The 20,085-nt window shown below is 41.6% G+C and overlaps 2 protein-coding genes across 3 annotated transcripts; both read left to right on the top strand.

Annotated features, from left to right (window-relative positions):
• The first annotated feature begins 11,471 nt into the window (after positions 1 to 11,471).
• On the top strand, positions 11,472 to 14,780 carry LOC118420370 (probable N-acetyltransferase 16). 2 transcript variants are annotated; one of them, XM_035827167.1, is made up of 3 exons: positions 11,472 to 11,860; positions 12,578 to 12,808; positions 13,719 to 14,780. In XM_035827167.1, exons 1-3 carry the CDS (start codon positions 11,684 to 11,686, stop codon positions 14,292 to 14,294), a joined length of 984 nt encoding a protein of 327 aa, XP_035683060.1. In that variant the 5' UTR covers positions 11,472 to 11,683; the 3' UTR covers positions 14,295 to 14,780. The 2 variants fall into 2 exon arrangements, with proteins under 2 accessions (XP_035683060.1, XP_035683061.1); XM_035827168.1 differs by having other exon boundaries at positions 11,725 to 11,860; positions 12,582 to 12,808.
• Positions 14,781 to 16,702: 1,922 nt separating this feature from the next.
• Positions 16,703 to 19,947, top strand: LOC118419807 (uncharacterized protein DDB_G0271670-like). The gene is made up of 2 exons (XM_035826404.1): positions 16,703 to 17,045; positions 18,731 to 19,947. Exons 1-2 carry the CDS (start codon positions 16,872 to 16,874, stop codon positions 19,613 to 19,615), a joined length of 1,059 nt encoding a protein of 352 aa, XP_035682297.1. The 5' UTR covers positions 16,703 to 16,871; the 3' UTR covers positions 19,616 to 19,947.
• The last annotated feature ends 138 nt before the right edge of the window (positions 19,948 to 20,085 follow it).

Genomic DNA, 20,085 nt, shown 5'->3' with positions numbered 1-20,085 from the left:
CACAGCTTTGTGCAATAACTGAAGCAGTCCACTGGTGTGTTTTAAACTACTGTTCCCTTTGCGAAGTATTGAGTGAGAAGCAGAAAATGCAGCATGTATTATTTGAAATTATTATTCGGCTGGGAATCTACACTTTTCATGGTGCATTCAATTTTGGCTTATAGTACAGTGGCAACACTGCAATTTCTGATAAAATATATATCACGTTGCGGTCGATAATGAGGATATGACATTCAGGGCGCAGCCATTTTTGTCTGTAGAGGTATTTTACCCACGCGAGGGAAAATTTAAAAAAAAAATTGCACAGTTGCCACCACATTTTGTCGACAATAGGCGAGACCCAGTAAGACACCCGCTTTAGTACTACTATTCAACTATTTTTATCTGATACCAAGTGGTACCTACCACTAGGATTGAAGGGGATCGCAAAGATCCCCCATATACCACCTCATTGATTCTTTACAAGTCAGTTCTTCTGTGGGTAAAGCCCCTGTCACACATGGCCAACCAAGGCCTCCCGACTTTCTTCACACCATGGTTTTACCGCCTTTCCACTAGGACGGCGCTCTCGCCGCGCTCTCTCTGCGACCTAGAATTTGACAGATTTCTCAACGAGTTGTATATCAAAGAAACGAATATTTTTACACTTTGTGTGCTTTGTTGTCTTCTCAGTCATTCTTATACGTTTTGTATGATATACCAAGTGTGAAAGCGAAGGTTACACATATCCTACGTAGGTTGCAGTGAGAGCGCAGCACGATCGCCGTCTAGGGAGCCTTAAGAGTATGTCGTGAGCAAGGTAATCTGTGGTGAGGGGTTGGTCGTCAAGTTTTCCTACTAGTCTTTAAACTTCGTCTGCATTGGCCGACTTAAAATCTAGTGCGATATCAAAGCTGGGAAATACATACTGTGCTTAAATGCGAGCAAAAGAACAGCATTTACTGGACATAGAGTAGAATGGATTCAATATTATGTTTCGGACACAATTGGGAAAAGGGGCCCCGCCGGGTAGTTTACGGACTGTTTCTGTGTTTTTGCACGTTAGGCCCCTACGTGGCCCCGTGGGACACCCACTGGCTACCAGGTTGTTTATAGACACGGCCGGGCCCCGTGTTTATCTTACGTTAGAGTTAAAATCAAACCGGGACCCGTTAACAAATAGACGCCTTACGCTAATCGTAAACAAATCGAGATGGCCTTTACCAGGCTACGCGGATCGGTGGTCTAATAGTAGAAATAGTAGAAATTGGACAAATAGGCAAAAGTACGCTAGGGTAGTCGGCCGGTCAGGGAACTTATTTCCTCTCCGTGGGTTGCGCGTCTTACTCCTCTATTTGTTTCATTTCTATGTAACGGTTTTTCCTGCGACCTATGGAGTCTGGTAGAGACTAAAATCGAAAGGTCCACCGGGACAAATCTGTGGCTTTGGGGCCTGGTCGGGGCTATAATTCTGACGGGCAGCGAGGCAACTGTGACCGAACCGAAGCATTATTCCCAACCCTGCGCCGAATTTTTTTTTTCAGTAAGTGCTCGTGAAGCAAGTCATAAGAATGCCCTAAATGAGTGTCAGGTTCCCAAAGGTAAGATTATCTCAACTCGGCAACAGTTCTTCTCATGTATCACTATACCGCTAAGACAAACACTTCAACTTCAAGTGGTAACCCGTTCCTTCGTTATAAGGTCCTTAAGAGCCTTAAGAGAACGTGTGAACCGGTGAGTGGGTGGAAAACTGGAGTTGGGTAGACAACAACTATAGACCTCCTTCATATTTCAGTCCAGATGATGTCATCTTACACTCAACTGACTCTGATGGCGGCCATCTTGTTTTCAACTTTTTGGCGGGAGAGGGGGGCGGGGGAGTAGAATATATTGGTCAGTTCCGTATCTAATCTTTTGACCTCAATACGATCTGCATTCCCATTTGCGACCCGAGAATGTTGCAATACGATGTTCAAAGTTAAAGAAGGATGGCGGCGACTGGAACACAGACTCAACCGTTTGATAGAGTTGCAGTTCACATTAGACATAGGCTTATGACTGAACCTCATATTGCACATATTCGTCACTACCGTGGCCCAGAAGTACATCTTTCCATACTTCTGCTGTAGATTCATTGAACATATCCGTCACAACCGTCGCCTACAAGAATTATAACTCTCCATACTTCTGCTGTAGTTTCTAGACAAACAGCTGATTATCGTGGCGTCAATATTTTAGAATCTTTTCTTGTTCTGTTTACTATGGCAACTTCTTTAGAAAAATCGTCGTTTCTTCTTTAGTGACCTTCGCATTCTTCCAGACGTCTTCACGTCCTAGAACACAGACACCGTCCTGCAGGACGTTCATCTTGTGCTCATTATCGTCTTCAAGACAAAAGAAGAAAACGACTTCACTTTTTATCCACCCGAAGGACACTTAAAACGAGCAGCTGTACAAATTCCCGTATACTTCAGACGTCTGAACCCTCTAGACAACTGGTGCACATAGACACAGTGTCGATTTGAAGTAAGGTCCCCTTTCCACTAGATGTCGATCGCGCTGCGCTCTCACTGCGACCTAAATGGAATATGTGTAACCTTCGCTTTCACATTGGGTATATCATACATAAAGTAAAAGTGTGACTGAGAAGACAACAAAACACAGCAAGTGTAAAAAGATTCGTTTCTTTTCTATACAATGCGTTGAGAGATACGTATTTTAGGTCGCAGAGAGAGCGCGACAAGAGCGCCGTCTTAGTGGAAAGGGGGTATAACTAGCCACATAAGTTCTTTAGGTCCCCCTTTCCACTAGGACGGCGCTCTCGCAACGTTCTCTCTCTCTCTCTTTCTCTCTCTCTCTGTGACCTAGAAAACAGGTCACTCAACGAATGTAAGAAAAAGAATATTTGTATGCACTGTAGTCGTTATAGTGCTTCAGCAACACTTTTAGATTTTGTATAATTTTGTTTTATGAAATCAAAGGTTACACCCACCCACTTTAGGAGGCAGTGGGATCGCCGTCTACTGGAAAGGGAGCCCTAGGATGAGTTGAACGCAAAGGGTTTTTATTAATTATGATTTATACATTTAAGCATAACTATTTACAAAGCACAAAGCTATCGTTAGATAGAGAAAATTTGAATAACAAAAAGATTTTTTTAAACATCTATTTATGAGTCTATTCATTCAGTTAATTACATACAGCGAAAGGGATTAGAATAAACGTGGTGACCTCAAAATCCAAGAAGCCATATCGGAAGTTGTCGCAAGTTGAATAGGCTAATGCAAACTCTTTACATCACCTATTCTCTAGTCAGCAAACAACCGAGCACTCAATGGTGGTTTAGCCATACCACATCGCACAACGTGGATAAACACGGTACTTAACTGTGAAGCCTTGAGTAGGGCCTAGGTGTGTGTGTGTGCGTGTGTGTGTGTGTGTGTGTGTGTGTGTGTTCAACTACAATACTCATTCCAATATGCTTAGTGCTAAGCAGAGAAAGCTACATGTACCATTAATGTAGTAAAATTTTTAGTATGACTTGGCCAGGGATCGAATTTACGACCTACCGAATATGAGACGAACACTACCTACAAGGCCATTGCTCCGATTAGTCAAATGATACCATTTAAACGTACATTGAACCGAAATACTGTTGCCTAATAAAGGTTTTAGTGATGTCCATAAGCACTACCAATTGTATAGCGATAAAATAAAACTAGAAAGCAAACAAACTCAACAAGAAAGTACTGCTTTTTTCTTGTGTTTATTTACCTCAAGAGTTAGAACAGCAACGTAACTTCTACGTCTACCTTATAATCATTTGTTTATCGTGGTTTCCACACAGTGTATTAAATTATATGTACCGTGACTAACTTCAAAACAAGTCGACGGTGTATCCGTCGGCGATACGGACTTTTTATTCTAGAAAGAATGGCAACAATAAAAATATTAGAAAATAATCAAGAGCAGCTTATAATCAAACTCAATCTCTTCTCTGTGTACTTTAAGTACGTTTTTGCAGAGGGATATCTCATTACTGCGCTCAGTCATGCTGAATACCAAAACCATATACATCTACATAAACAGTTACTTCTATTATTAGACACGTCGTAACAAATATCTGAATTGACTAAGATATCTGGTACGATATCAAAAGATAACGTTATGTTATACTGCCAGAATACATCCCTTCTTCCAAATGAGGTTGCCTTTTAGGCATATATGATAATGTTTACCAAGATTTCCGGATCGGTTTTTTTTTCTGTCCAAGGTGTTGTCAACAACAGTCTTCTTTCAGTCGTCTTCAACTTGTGAGGACAGGCTACTTCAGTTCATCTTAATGTCAGTATTTTTGACAACTATCCCTTCACCCTCGCAGAACACGTCGTCTTCTTCTTCACAATCCTCCTTGCCAGGAACAACATCTTTTGTCTCGGCAACGAAGGCTTCCTCGTCCAACGCCACGCCGTTGGGAGACCCCGGCGGTATCTCGGCCTGCGTCGGTTCGTGTATGACCTCCGACAGGGACGTCTTGTGTCGGAGAGCCGCCGATTCTTGCATCTCCAGCCGCATGGCTTCTTGTGCCGCCTCGGAGAGCGTCTCGCTGAAGCGGCGGTTCTTCATTTCCCTCCGCAATCGTTCTTCCTCGATCGCCGCAACGATGTCGTCTGCGTCAAACGCATCCATCAAATCTAGATCTCCCGCTTCCATCATCTTTGAACTGTATCTGTTCTTTTCTCCCTAGAGCTTAGAGAAAGTCTTCGAGTTGTTTGTCTTGTAGAAGTTTGTACATCAACTTCAAGATGACCATTTTTGTGATAGTAAAGTTACCTGCTTTGAGGAAAACGTTGTTCCACTTCCATACGGCCAGAAGGAAATATTGTGGTATCTCGAAGCACGTTGTGTTTTCAAGTGAGCTCATGTTAAACATGTTTTCTTGTGTGAGGTGTAAGCTGGCGTGAGTGTACTTACCTGTGTCAACCGTTATGTCTTGAAGGAAAAGTGTTCACTGATTAGCATGGTGCGTGCGGACACTAGGGCCGGCTGGTCCTCTCAGCGAGTCAAACTCTTACAAGAAACCTTCTGGCTTGGAACGACTTCGTAAGGCTTAAGTCTAGGTCAGGGACCAACAGAAAATGGCGGTAAAATGAATCTTTGTTAATTGTTTAAGTCACCTTGACATTGTATGTACTTAATCCTATCGTAGAGTGAGACTCGTTACTACCAAGTACTGTAAGAACTTCCTCATTAGCTAGCTTTAGATAACGCAATGTAATTAGGGTCTCATTGATGTATTGCTGCGAGTGGGACCTAAAAGAGATCCGAGCCAAAAAAATAAACGGCTGCATGTACGCGTGTTATCAGCGGTGAGAAATTCCCTTTTATCCAGCAGAACTTACTGCAAAAGTTAGATTAGTGAAAGCTTGTTTGTAACTGAAGAAATTAACAGGTAAAAGTTTGCAGTCGCGCGCTAGGTCGAAGGTTCACGGTCCTGGGTTCTGAGTGGTGCGGTTGTACGTGAACAGTGAAAAATTGTCTAATTTGACTAATTGTACGTTGTAATTGCTATAAACAATAAACTTATGGATTATGGTCATTAGCAGTTTATCCATTGTATCACTTGTTAGACTAAATGTGCTCAACATAGAATGAAAAATTCCATGTAGCTTCATTATTAACGCGAATATGTAAACACGTATTTCAACATAGCTAATTCTATGGTAAGAAAAAAAATCATCAATAAGACCTAAGCTTATATGTACAAATGTTGTAAAAATGTCGTTCTGTGTAATATGATTATAACAATCCGCTGCCACGCCGCGTGTCTGCGAACTTGTGTGTTATAACGACGGGCGTTATAACGGCTATATAGATAGAAATACAATTTCTTTGTCAAAAATTACAAGTCTGACAAATCGACATAAAGTAACATAACATTTGTAATGATGTCATAATGCTTCCGGAGTAAAATACAAGAATAGCACCTAGAGTTAGATAAAAGTTCAAAGAGAGGAAGAAAAAGTGGAAGAAAAAACATAGAAGGAAAGAATAATTGATAAATGTCTCCTCCAAATTGTCACTAGCGCTGAAATAATGAATGTAGTTCCAATAAGACTTGTCATCTAGCGCCACGTTGCGGAGCTGTTCTGTATTACATCACACAACGAAATCGCTACGTGCGCCTTCATCATAAACCGCTAGAGGGCAGGGCCGTACTGTGTACGTCAAACCTGTCTTGGTCGGGATGGCTCAATAACATTCTGTTGAAGTCGGAACAGTCACACTAACATTTTTTGGCGACGCCTCAGGGGCGGAGGCATTCTACAGTATTACGATTGCTTTGAAAATATTCCAAAAATTGCACGAATGCATTCCCTAGGGAATTCGTTTTGAGGTAGCCTTTGCCTGTTTGGTCTTTTGTCGGAACAGAAATGGCCTTTGTTGCTTGGTATTTTACCGTCACATTATTGTTTCGTATTGTTTCGGGCAATTTGCTTCTTTCAGCACAAAAAACATTGTCATAATCAATGCATTAAGTACGTTTTTTTTTGTTTCTGGCAATTGAGATTTATTACAACTATCAATCGCTCTTATGGTGTTCTTTGAGAGAAATAGGGACACTATTTTAAAGCTTTAATGTTTAAAGTACGTTTTTTTGTTTCACTTGTGACCACAATCGTATTTTGAATTTACTAAATCTGATTTGAAACAATTTTTATTTGCAAGATGTTTGTAGAAAGCAGAAAAGGCCATGACTGTCAACAATTTAAAGACTACTCATTTCCAAAACAAACGATCCACACAATTTCCTATACCTTTTATTTCATCAACATACACATCATATATAATTTTACCATATCTCAAGACACAAACACAGAGAATATAAAAACCTGGCAGAACATGGTAAAGATGCGTCATTCTTATAACTTTGGATTTACTTCTATAACAATGACACTTGGTAATACATTCAAGCAAAACATTTCTTTTGTAATTCTGTTGACCGTATAATAAATTGTTTGCATGCTTACAAAATTCCTGGAAATATAGAGTCAAGCCTGACTACATGTGCATTGACTTCCGTTTAGTTGAGGTGATAGACTGTGTTGCATTGTAAAGCTACGGTTACTATCAATCTGATTGCCGTCCAAGTTCAACTATTAATTTCTTGTGACTGTTGTCGTTGTCGCCTTGTAGAGCTGAAAGAAATAATATAGAACAGGTTAGGTATAGTTGACGGACACAAACATATTCCATGATCAATCTGTCAACATCACAACATGTATGAATCCCAATGGGTTTCTTTAGATTGCTTAGATGTCAAATGTCTTTTTTCACATAATGAATAAAAATCAAGGTTCGAAAAAACGAAGTGCCTAGTGTAATAGATCAACCAGCACTCAACATCCACTCATAGGTTCGTACTAGTTTTCAATGCTCCCGATGTTTGTGCATTTAAGCCCCCTTGTGCCTTTAAAGGTCCATTTTTAACCCACCATTCTGCCCACTGTTACCTCTATTACTTTGGATACTGAAACTATATAAGCAATAAGAACAATGGGGTAACAAACCTCGCTGTTCGGGAAAACTGTTTGAACAGCATCCGTCTGTGTAACTTGTTCTCATGACAAGCTGTGGGGCATGGTGGGGTCATCTTCCCATCCTTCATATGTTGTAGCTCCTTGTGACAGAAAAAAAGAAATTGTGGAATTACTCCCAATTTTGGCTTTACAGTAACTGCATACATTTGAATCCATTAGTTGTCCGAAAATGTTTGGGATTGATATTGCATGTAGTGATATATCCAGTGAAAAACTATATCACCCAGCACACCGTGTTTCTGTTTTGTTATAGGGCTGTACTGCTCAGTACATACAGTTCCTATCCGGACTTCTCAAAATGAATGATGTTACATTCTTCATAAATCACGATGAGTCATTGACGGATCTCTCTTTCCTCTTTATGAAAAATATCACGGGTCAGTCCCTTGCAGTTGCAAAAGAAACAATTGTGTACTGAGGATACGTACCTTCCGAGGGGATTTTCTTTCAAACTTTTCATTTGAAACACCATATCTTCTTCTCATATTTTGGCTAAAGATACCCCTTGGCGTTTAATTCAAAGGTAAGTAACAAATATCTTCGACTTCACCTTCGTGAGCACACGTGCGGTACTCAAGTTGGGCATTGAACAAACTATCTTATATAAGCCCTTCACAGAGGTCACAACGCATGTGCGGCGAAAGAAATTCTAGGAATATGTCAATGTACATAAAATAACAAAACTGAAATCATTTTGACTGTATATGTTTCACTAACCAGACTACTGTAACTCATACACATGGTTCTAAGGCTGTGGCCCTCATTCAAAATTAAATTCTTGCTATACATTCAAGATAAACATGTTAACCCTTAACATATAAAGAGGGGAATGTGGGCTCTGATGTCTTTACTTACGCCCATACATAATCAAATTCAATGACATATAACCCAAAATGTCCTAAAGTGTAACTCCAGAAAATGTGACAAATTATATTTTGACAACAAATTCGTTTGCAATCAACGCTCACTATGATAGCATCCATAGAATTATTTGGTATGCCCTATCCCAAGCATGCGGCTAAACATTTGCATCGCAGGTGTGCCCCCCCCCCCCCCATGCCCTAGTGATTTATGAGTTAGCACGTGTTAAGTTACGCAGCTGACCATGGGAAACAAAGAGAACAAAGACTTTTCCCCCCAACAGCATGCTATCCTGTCTAGTAAGCGAGAGAATTCATTGCACAGTTTCTTTTTTTTAATTGGTCTAACTTAGGGGTGTCTGTGGTAAAATTCCTTGTCATGTCAGCCAATGAGATGGTCTGTCAGTTAGCTCTAGAATTTTGAAGAAACAGAACAGTCTAGCAAGTAGGCTAACCCTGGGTAGGTTCGTCGAGACAACTAGAACAATTAGAAACAACCACATAATAGTTTGGACAAGGATACGTAATATATGAAGCTGGAAAATGATGATCACTCACCTTTTGTGCTGTTCTGTGTCCGTCTGTCCCCAAGAAAACTCGGCCAAAGATTGCCTGAACGATGATAGACTAGACGCCTGATTACGTCTGCTCCCATCCAGTACGTCTGCTCCCATCACTGGAGGGTCTATTGTGTTCACTCAAAAGTTCTCGAATGCTCTTCCCTATCTCTGTGCTCCGCCTTTGGGTTGATCTAACATGTAAACACCCAATAAGGTCCGCCCTTCTCTCCTCCCACTTTTCCTCCCAACAAATAACGTCCACCCTGCTTTCCATACAAATCTCCGCCCAGCTGTCAGTCCATCTGGTCATCAATCATATCGCACTGGGACAAAAGCTTTCTGTGGTAATTGATAACAGTACTTAGAACACAGCTATCTATACCTATATTGGTAACATTCTATGAATTTATTTGTTTACACGATTAGCTTTTACAATGTCTATAGCATCTGTATTCTTCTTGTTATCCTTTATTCATCAATATCCATGGAACAAATCTAGATAACACACAGCCACAGGAAAATATCATATACAGCAACTTTTCAAAAGAGTCACAAAAAGTAGGAAGTCTACGTAAGATCCATGAACAATGGGACAAAACTAATTTCCTTACAGCAAACTATTCCAGGTGGTAGACATTCTGTGCAGAAATTATCAGTTTTGAGCATTTAAATTTGTTCTGGGTTTCAGAGAGTGGATATTTTCTGACTTTGAAGATTTGGTCTGATCGATGATAACAGTGATCTTGCATTGCGAGTAGTTTACATATTGACACTGATGGTTTGTTTTCATGACTCATGAAATTTCACTAAGTTTTCTGCTGGATCATGTTTTTCAAGTTTAACGGCACTAACGTTAGCACCTGCAGTAAACTGTAAAGAGTCTCTGGACCCGTCGGACCTGTCGCATCCAAGGGTGATCCTGGAAGCTCTGTTTTGTATCGCTTGAAACTTAAAGTTGTTTTATCCTTTTCTTAGATGTACCCAGCCGTGTCAGTACCAGCTTAAATCAGTGCCACCCTCTGTCTGCGTGGATTGGAAGTTATTTACTCACTCTCAGCTCACTTGACCATGCTGATATTGCACTTCTTTGTTGCATAGCCTATTTGAGATTCTAATGTAAGATTTAGATTTATTGATGTAAAATTTGCGTCAACAATATTCAATAACGTGACAGTGGGTACTAGTACACTGTCCCCTGAGCTTAGGACCCAGTTGTACAGGCGGTGGTGCGAGTGAAACGTTTCCACAGATGTCCCCATGAACTCCCAGTACTAAGCTTGTCAGTGGGCACCTGTTTAACACTGTCCCCTGAGTTCGGGTTCCAGTTGTACAGGTGGTGCGAGTGTTATGATTTAACAGACACAGATGTCCCCACGGGCACGGTATACTGAAATGGGCTGTAATTCGCTCCAGATGTCCTGCAGCTGGTCTGGCAGTCTGTGCTTTGGGACTATCAATGGGCTACTTAGGGTCACCATTGTGACATTGTCAATCGGCCATGAGGCGATTAATCCCCTAAAAAACCAACATTTTATCCATATGAAAATGAATTCCACTTCGTCGTGGATTATTCTAGATATAATACGTTACGTCGTAAGTTATTAACATTTCTAGAATCAAGTAGATCAGATTTTAAGAGACTAGATGCTACAGACAGATTTGAATGTATATAAATATAAATAATCTTCAATGGCACAACGCAAAAATAGGCAAATATAAGAGACAGCGTTGTTATCAGAAAATATACTGACACTCATGATAATCTCCGCTCGATTGAAATCGAAATGTATGCTAGCATTTATTGTTATAGTAATTAGGATATTCAGTCTTACCCAATACCTTTATTTCACACTCTGTGTAATAGTTGCTGCCATGCATTGCACCGTTTACAATTAAGGTAATTCATTCAATCATATACTGTCAAGGCACAGACAGTCCACATCAGAGACAAAGGGTGTCTATGACAGCAGAGGTCTTAATAAAACAAACAAACAAACAACTATTCCATCGTAACCTTTCGTCGCCTGTGTTTTTATAAACACCATGCTTGTTGTCTCTATTCGTACGATATACAAAGTGTGCTTAAAATGGGATAAACCGTAGTTAGTATAGGCCTCTACGGGGCCACTGCAGCTCTCAGCCGCCGGGGTAATCGTTCACATCGGTAGAATTTCCACGCGGTTAGACTTTGCCCAGTGGGAGTTACCTTCGTGGCCGGCAATTAACTGCCACTGGGCAAATTCTAACCGTGTGAAAATTCTACCGGGTGCGAAAGATTACCCGGGCGGCTGAGAGCTGCACATGGCCCCGTAGAGAGCCTACACTAACTACGGTAGGGCGTGCCACGTGCACAAGGAGACTGGATTCAAGGTTAGGCGGACAGAGTGTCATCCGAACCCCGACTTACATTTGACCCGAAACGTGCGTGACGTCACTCGACCTTTCTTACTACACGTAAAGTTGTATGAAGTTCAGCGGGGCTGCATTAGAAATAGCCGTGGCGTGACATTTTCTCTTGCGCTACTAGGCAGCTAGTCAGTTTGTGTCACTCACCCAGGACACAAGGAAGAGCTCCGTTTCATTGCAAGTTGTAAACCACCTGCGTGCGGTGTTTTTTTGGGATGAACTACATGAACTACATGTAGTACAACAGGTCCACTGAGCCCCCCTCCCCCAGTTCGTCATGGCAGAGCAGAGTACGAATCTGTCCTATCGTCTGGCGTCGCACGATGATTATGACGCGGTGATACGCATGTCTAAGGAGATCTATGGCGACACCGACTACCTGCCGGAGTTCTTTCACTCCTTCTTGGATAATCCAGACACCACGATTTTCCTGGCGGTGGCGGGAACACAAGTGGTGAGTTATGATTACAGAGTATCATACCGGATATGACGTTAACATGTTAGACACAACAGTTGTTTAATTTTCACTCACGTTTCGGTGACCGTCTGTCACCTTCCTCAGCTAACGTTATAGCTGCAGGGCATTTTTTTACTGGTTAAGCTATAACTTATAAGTGTCGCTGCCCTTATGTAAATATAAACACACCTGTAGTATTTACACAATAAAGTAGTATACAGTGACTGTTTCATGCGGTGTCAACAATGCGGTTTCAAAGTGTCGCAAAAATAACTAGAGTTCGGTGACTTCATACCTCCATAGAATATTGAGAACGTTTGTAGATTTTATGTAAATGATTTATAAATTTACGTCTATTTCATGTAAATGATATATACATTTACATATCTTATGCATGGTGATATTCATCATTGACTTACATACACATGTTACAAGAATTAAATTCCCACCATCTATGAAGTTCTATCATTTTTTGCATTGATTATGCAAATTAATGCCTCATTTGCATATTTGGCATTTGTTTATGTTACACCAGTCATGAATAATATGTGACATTTATTTAAGGGTATCTATTGAAAACAATGGAATTATTATATAATTTCATTCTCAATCATGCAAATTGTAACGTAGTCATGCAAATTAATTCCTCATTACAAACAAAAACGCACATGTATAACCACATGCATGCATACTTAAGTTCCTCTGTTTTCGTAGGTAGGCCTACTAATGGCAACCATCACAGAGGAAGGAAGGGCCTTCATCAGTACGTCAGGAAGAGTCGCTTCAGCGTGGAGAAACAAAGGAGTCATCTGGAAGTTGGAGGAGCATCAAGACACCTGGATCCGACAGAACCGCCCGACAGCAAGGTATAAACGAGGCACGGCATCCACTGTCAACGACTTCACGAAGAAACTACGGAAGTACAAGTCCGAACTTTTCAGGATGGTAGGTTCACTTTTAGAGAATATTTCTTGCTGTGTAAGTCGTAAAGGTTAGAAGAAGCCCGATCATAGTTTCCCAGGACAGGAATTGTGACAGGAATTGTGAGTTGTGTGTCAAAAGCGAAGGAAGCTGACTACGTTAAGATCATTGTCTTGACTTGCAGTATGCCCCGTCCAAACGTGATATATCTCCTGATATGTCTTATCTATTTAACATTCATTCGTCCCTCACTAGAGTATGCCCCCCCCCCCCCCCTGTGTGGGGAGGACTCCCGAAACACCTGTTAGACAAGCTAAAAGCCATGCAGAGGCGCTGTCTTAGAATCATTAGCATCCCATAGATCTGACTCTCTGCGCCGTCACTATCTGACAGACGGTACGCAACGACGCTGAAAACTCTACAAAACATGCTGCGGGACAGTAGCTCTCCGCTGAGGGAGTTCTTTACTTCATCTCAGGACAGTTCGTACAGTCTTCGTCGGGAAGCCTGATACACGGCATCTGGAAGTAAAGCCAAGAGACATGAACTGTCATTTGCGCCCCGTTCTCTACGATTATTGTACCACAATGCTAGTTAATCAGTAAAGATTATTAATTTGTTATGTCTAGATTTTAATCCGATCGCTGTCTAATTTTAAAAGTTGCATTTATGCATCAATGTCTAACGGCGCATTTCGTGTGTATTTTGTATCTCATATTGAATATCACATGCCGAGTCAATCAGAAATAAAGCTGAATCTGAATCTGACCAGGGACCTTTTCCTTTACATGATTCCTGTTGCTGCGCACGCGTCCTCGCAAAGTTAAACGTGGTTATTGTTCTACAGTAAAACAAATCTTACCTCATATGATGTACTTATAATTAATCTTAACTGCGCGTTTTATTCAATCTGAAATAAAATATATATTTTTAGCCCTTCATAGAGTACAAGGGTGGACCCGACCTCTGGTGGCGACAGGACCCTGCTCAGCTGGCTCAACTGGACACGACCGGCTTACCGGACGTCGTGCCTCTACAGACCGCAGACGACGACTTCTGTACGGCTGTACAGAAATGGCTTCCCGCGGGAGCGTTCGGTGGCTACGACGGCAAACCCATCATACTTGTAGACTGGGACCCTTTAACCCTACGCCCCGCCAATTTAAAGCTTCTACAAGCACACAATTTTAAGATTTACATGTTACACTACAAGGGAGAAGCTAGCCTTAGTCTTGCCAACACGTATCCAACAGCTGCAGCGAGGATGATGTCCGTTACTATCTACGCTATGAACGACTTAACCGTCCGAAGACATCTACTGAAACACCTAGAGGACGTAAGCCGGAACAACAAAAACGAAGCCATACAACTGAGTGTGTTTGTCGGTCTTGCTGAGCTGGAGGATCCAATCCACCAGTTTTGCAGGGATGCTTTGCAGATGGAAAATCTGCTGGATAGGAAGAGTGAAGTTATCATGATTGAAATTGACATATTATCCAGCCACTTGTGAGATAAGAACTTAAGGCTAAGTGGATTAAATCGTATGATTGACATCCTCTGGGAACCCCACAAAAATATGCAAACGTGTGAAAAACGTTTTCCAAAAAGCTTCCTTCATTGTGTTATATTTGTGGTCAGAAAGGGTGGACAGAATCCTATATTTTTGTTCTTAACATTGCCAAAAACTAACCGCTATTAAAACAGCTCCATGACATATTTCACGCAACTTCTGAATACAAGTACCTTAAAACATCTCCAATATCTATTTATCAACAACATCTATTCCAGTCTTTTTTCACTACTTTGCAATTATATCATAAGAAGTTTTTTGTAGTAACTGTTTTTATTTTATTCCTTGTATGATAACATTCCCTTGTATGTTTGCATAATGTATTATTCTAAAGTGCGCAATTCAGCGTATTCTGCTGTGCAGATGACGCTGCAGTATATTTTAGTGTTCTTGCATTGAACCAATAAACAACTTATAGAAAATGAAGATCTTTTACGGTATCAAGATCTAAATTTAGAGCTTGCCCTGTTTTGCCAGTTAAGAAGAGAAGATTGACAAAATGATGCAACTACACATGCCTGTAGAAAAATTCCTGACATGCCTGCGGAATTTTGGGAATTCTTGTCAAACGGACGCTCTCTATACTATAAGAATAGCCCCTGAAGCGTCACCCCCAAAACAAAATGTCTCCTCCAAACTGTCACCAGCACTGAAACAATGGATGTAGCTCGATGACTCTTCTCATCTAGCGCCACGTTGCGGAGCTGTTCTGTATTGCACCACACAGTGGAAACGTGACGTGCGCGTCCAACATAAACCGCTAGAGGGCAGGACTGTACTGAGGACGTCGAACCTAGATGTTTCGTACTCATAGCTTGTCAAGGTCGGGACTGGCGACATAACATTCATTGGAACTCAAAACATTCACACTAACATTTCTTGGCTCTATTTCTACCATATACACCTCCTCAACATGTGAAGAAATGATAACATTACAATATTGCAAATACAATACATAACAATATCCTTCAAGTACTACGACAAACGTGTAATTATAACAATGGAAAACATAATATGTTTTCACAGTAAAACTTAAATCTACCAGAAATTATAGAGAATGATTGTTTAAAGTCAATACCTTCTAACAAGTTTTCCGTGTCACCTACAGACATTCTCTTAGTAAAAGGTTTGCATGAAGTTAATGTTTATAAGATTGAGTTCAGAAATTAAATGTGATGGGTTTGTTTTTTTAAATATTCACGGATAAAGCTTTAATTTCTTTTCACTTTCTGTATCTCTTGTTTGAAAGAGAACGGAAGGGGGCAGATAAATGTACTCAACAATATTGTACAGGCAGATACGATCTGGCTTTGTTGCTTGAATGTACAACTTTGCACATTAAAAAATGACCAATGTTTCTATATTTCTCATGACTCTTCAAATACAAGTTTCAACCCTACCAATGCCGTAAATATTGGTAAAGATCGCATAACTGCACACCTGCACTACAGGAATATTGGGATTAAGGTAGTATCTCACTGCACTTGGGGCACCGGTGCGGCACTGTGGGGTTCTCTCACTGCGGCGCTGTTGTATTATATTTGCGTAATACGTAAAAGTATGACCGAGAAACCATCAAAATGCACAATTTTTTTAATCTCTGAAATTCGTTGAGTAATCTTTGGAACCCAGCAGTGCCCCAAGTGCAGTGAGATACCACCATTACCAGCACAGCAAATCACGATATGTGACACAATCAATATCTCTACCACGACCCCGTACTTGAATTTCCACCATATGTTACAAAATAGCACCCTAACGCATCTGCAATCCAGCCCAGAATTTATCTTTTTTGTCATTTCCTTTGTAATACGGTGGGTTTATATCAGCGCCGAGATTCTTGGCCACTAGAGGGTTCGCATTACAGTCGTCTGGCCCCCCTTTCAACCCAGCAATGTCCCATCACATTCGTCATAACTCCACACAGCCAATAAAAGCACTGGCAACAAGTGACTACCTCTCATATTACACCTCGGATATCAATCAACAAAGGGACGGAGCTTTGCGCGGTAATAACTCTTGTATCTGCACACTTTTGAAGTGTCGTTTCTCGCCATCGTTTTCGCTCTGAGCTCACCTAAATGTTTCATGAGTGTATCGATCTAGGAAGCGGGTAAAATTTGCATTCACAGTGGCGCGGTGGTAGAGTATTTCTCTCTAGTAAATCGGGAAGATACTGGTCCCTATCTCGGCCCACTATGAACCACTAACGTGTCAAGGATAGAGAGACACGTATACCCCGTGAGGAACCACATAACATAACAGGCATTCCCCCTCTACATATTTCGTACCAAAAATAGTCGGACAGACTCGTTTGTCACTCGATGACGACAACAATATCGCAACTTGATAGGCAACATACCGCCTCCACAAGTTAAACAGTACAGGAGGAGGGCGAACTGGTGAGTGGACGGATTGTGTAGTCGGCAACAGCTCGGAGAGAGAAGAAAGATTTTCCAACCAACACGGCGTTTGTGTGAAGAGACGAAGAGGCAGTGTAAAAAAACAAAATCTAAGATGGCGGATTATGGCTTGTCGGGGCGGTTGAGATCGGAGGGTTTGGAGGTTATGGAGTCCGTACCGGGGGATGGAAACTGCCTCTTCCACGCCGTGGCCCGCCACTTGGATGGCAAACCCTCCGCTACGGAAGTCCGACGCAAAGTGGTGTCCTGGCTGCGTTCGAACCCATACGTGAGTATGCGTGTGTATTTTCTATGCTGCAGTTAGGGTATAGAGGGCGATGCGTTCGTGTGTACATGTGTGTGCAACAACTACCAGTGAACTCATTACTAAGAAAGAAAGGCGTGATCAAACAGGACTTTTTATGGTCTTACACTTGCAAATTACCCATGGGGATTCATATCTTTCATCAAGACGTAAAGTTTCCGTATATCAAGAAATATATCGACAAGCGTAACCCGATCTACCCGTTTAGGACTAGTGCGTTTCTATAGGTTATTTATGGCACAGTTTAAAGGTAAAGATCTTTCTATTGCTTACAAAGAAGAGGCCATAACTAATGGTACAATCTTTAATCATGCGTAGCAATTCTTAAACCATCTTTGTTTATATTTCTTTGAATATACTAGGACAAATTATTTTACTTGTATACTGGCAACCAGTCAGCGTTTAAGTTCTTTTAGGGGGCAATTGATTTGTAATTTAGGGCAGTTTGATAGACTTCCCGGCACATCGTTTAGAGCGCGTGCCTTTTAGAGTAATGGTAACGACACAGAAAACTCTGTAACTTCTAATACACACAGTTTGTATGGGCTTTTCTTCCACAGCTTTGAACGTAATTCAGTGTGACACTATCTCGTGTGAGTGTACAGAGGACTCTGATAGCATTCATGAGATAGAATACGAGATACAAGGAGTTATTAAATAGATACTGTTTTGGATAGAACTTGGCAGGATAGCAAATGTTTTCATCCCTACAGCAGGCTTTAGTCTTGATAGTTTGCCAAACTGGACAGTCAAGGCTAGCAAACATGTGTCAATCAAATCATGTCTATTTATAGACATTTACCTCTCGATAGGTCAACCACACATTTACTTTTGTAAAGCATCCCCTAATGATATATGGTTGGCAATGACAAGTACGAGTAGATACTAACTGATGCCCCTATTACATAATGATCTTGTTATGGGTCATTCTATGTACAGTCAAGGACTTAAGTCACCCTGCAACACAAAACTATTGGGTGAACAATGATTGTGTGTGAATTGTTCGTTCGATCTTTTAGGATGTCTGTTTTCAAGTTGTGCATTTGTCAACATTTTAGCCCTTAAACCTCAAATTCCCCTCAACCCATTTGTATATTACATATATGTTTATTACCTCTATGGGAAATGGTGGTTTTGCTTTTGTGTCTCCGAACATTTGTGGTCAGCATAACTTTAGATCCTCTGGATTGATTACAGTGATATTTGGTATGTGCATAGTTGTTTAGAAGACAAAGGTTACTGTCGTTTTGGGGTCCCCTGTTGCATGACCTTTGTACTGCGTCAGAACGTCTGGTTTAGGTTTCTTTTGTTTCGGACATGTCTTAATTTTTAGTAGCAGATAGCTTTTTTTGGCATCAAGAAGAATATATGTAGGTTTTGGCCCCTACCAGTTTGTTCAAGAATTGCAGGAGCGGTTAGGGAAAATGAAGGTCATTTTGATGGCTTCTGGTGTGTGACCATGGTACTGCTGGAAAACTTTCAGCTTTTGCATCTTAAGTTCCGGACATACTTTAGTCGTAATATTTAGAAGCAGATATGTTTGATGTCGGGAAAAAGAGGTGTAGGTTTGGGCACCCTATCTAGCAGCTTGTTCACGAACACCAGAAGCGATTTTGTTACTCCATGTTTAATCCTTCTGTTCCTTGCAGGTTGACGGAGAACACATCAAGAACTGGCTGCCCGGCGCTACCGAGTCTGCTTGGGAGAGCTACTTGCGCACCATGACCATGGACGGGACGTGGGGGGACGAGATCGTCCTACAGGCCGTGGCCAACACGTTCGGCAGGGAAGTCTGCGTGATATCCAACCGGCACGGCAACAGGAGAATTTCCTACCGACCAAAGGGGTTCACGTTTGGCGGCGGCGATACAGTCTTTTTAGGCTTCTCTTACTCCCACTACACCCCGCTGTGTAGGGCTGGGTCGGGGAGGGATAGTGTTAGGAATAGGCGGTCAACTAGCAGCGACACCGTGATGTCATCTAACAGGTATTCGTCGTACTCCCAGGGTTCCTTTCGGCGGGGTCAAACCGAGGCAGACTCCTCCACGTCATCTTACACGTCATCGCGCACGCGCGGTACGACATCTGAGTCGGCCAGAGATCAGCCATGGTCGCGCTCAAGTTCGCTCAGATCCACAAGTTCGAGTTCAAGCAGTGCAAGTTCAACGTCCTCAAGTCGCCAAGAGAACACTAGAGCTTCTCGTTCGGCTATTGGCCGGTCTGTGTCTTATGACACTGGTTACTCTCGGGATTATGGGAGAACGTTGACCTCAAGTTCATCAGGTTACAGTTCTACGTATACACCCGAGTCCGCTCGGTTGTCAACCTCTTACACACGGTCTCTGAGTTTAACAGCAGATATAGGAGGCCCGCTATTGGGGTATTCTAGATCAACCTCCCTGAGAAATTCTAGTTTAAACTCTAATTATAGATCGTCTAGCTCGAGCGGGCTCTCAAATTACTCTTCTGTATACAGACCAAGGTACGTACCATCGTCGACTTCAACCTACTCGTACAAGACAACTGCTCTGTAAAGCACGGAGAAAAATCTCTGGCTTCGGAAATTATAAGAAAAGTACCAAGCCCTTTTAATAGAGATGTAACACCAACAATATAGCCCCCTCCCCCCTCTGTCAGAAAACGTTACCAAGTCCTCAATGCTGCATTACAGAAGTTTACCCTTGTGAGAAGGTGTGTAGTAAAGGGATGGAATTGACATGAATTACTTCACTATCGTTACGTAAAAGAGAGACTGAATCTCGACCTCGAAAACGATTGTTAAAGATCATACTGATCAAGTGTGTGTTTACTTTACTTTATGTCAAGAGACTTCATTAATAAAGAATACATCGGTGCCATATTCTGTGAAAAGTTTACTATTTATCATGCGTGGCCATAGTTCCTCCAATGTAAGTGATGCGGAAATCGTCTGAAGCCAAAAATTTTGAAGCGGCTATGGCGCCCACCCCCGGGCGAGCCCCTGTACCCCCCAAAAGCATTTTTT

Source organism: Branchiostoma floridae, chromosome 7, assembly GCF_000003815.2.
Source record: "Branchiostoma floridae strain S238N-H82 chromosome 7, Bfl_VNyyK, whole genome shotgun sequence".
Lineage (NCBI taxonomy): Eukaryota > Metazoa > Chordata > Leptocardii > Amphioxiformes > Branchiostomatidae > Branchiostoma > Branchiostoma floridae.
This window is presented reverse-complemented; position numbering and strand designations above follow the sequence as displayed.

Excerpts from the sequence above, each read along its gene's own strand:
- LOC118420370 (XM_035827167.1), top strand. The coding sequence starts at position 11,684 with ATGGCAGAGCAGAGTACGAATCTGTCCTATCGTCTGGCGTCGCACGAT. Across the intron at positions 11,861-12,577 it reads CGGTGGCGGGAACACAAGTG|GTAGGCCTACTAATGGCAAC; the intron begins GTGAGTTATGAT and ends CTGTTTTCGTAG. Across the intron at positions 12,809-13,718 it reads AGTCCGAACTTTTCAGGATG|CCCTTCATAGAGTACAAGGG; the intron begins GTAGGTTCACTT and ends ATATATTTTTAG.
- LOC118419807 (XM_035826404.1), top strand. The coding sequence starts at position 16,872 with ATGGCGGATTATGGCTTGTCGGGGCGGTTGAGATCGGAGGGTTTGGAG. Across the intron at positions 17,046-18,730 it reads GGCTGCGTTCGAACCCATAC|GTTGACGGAGAACACATCAA; the intron begins GTGAGTATGCGT and ends TGTTCCTTGCAG.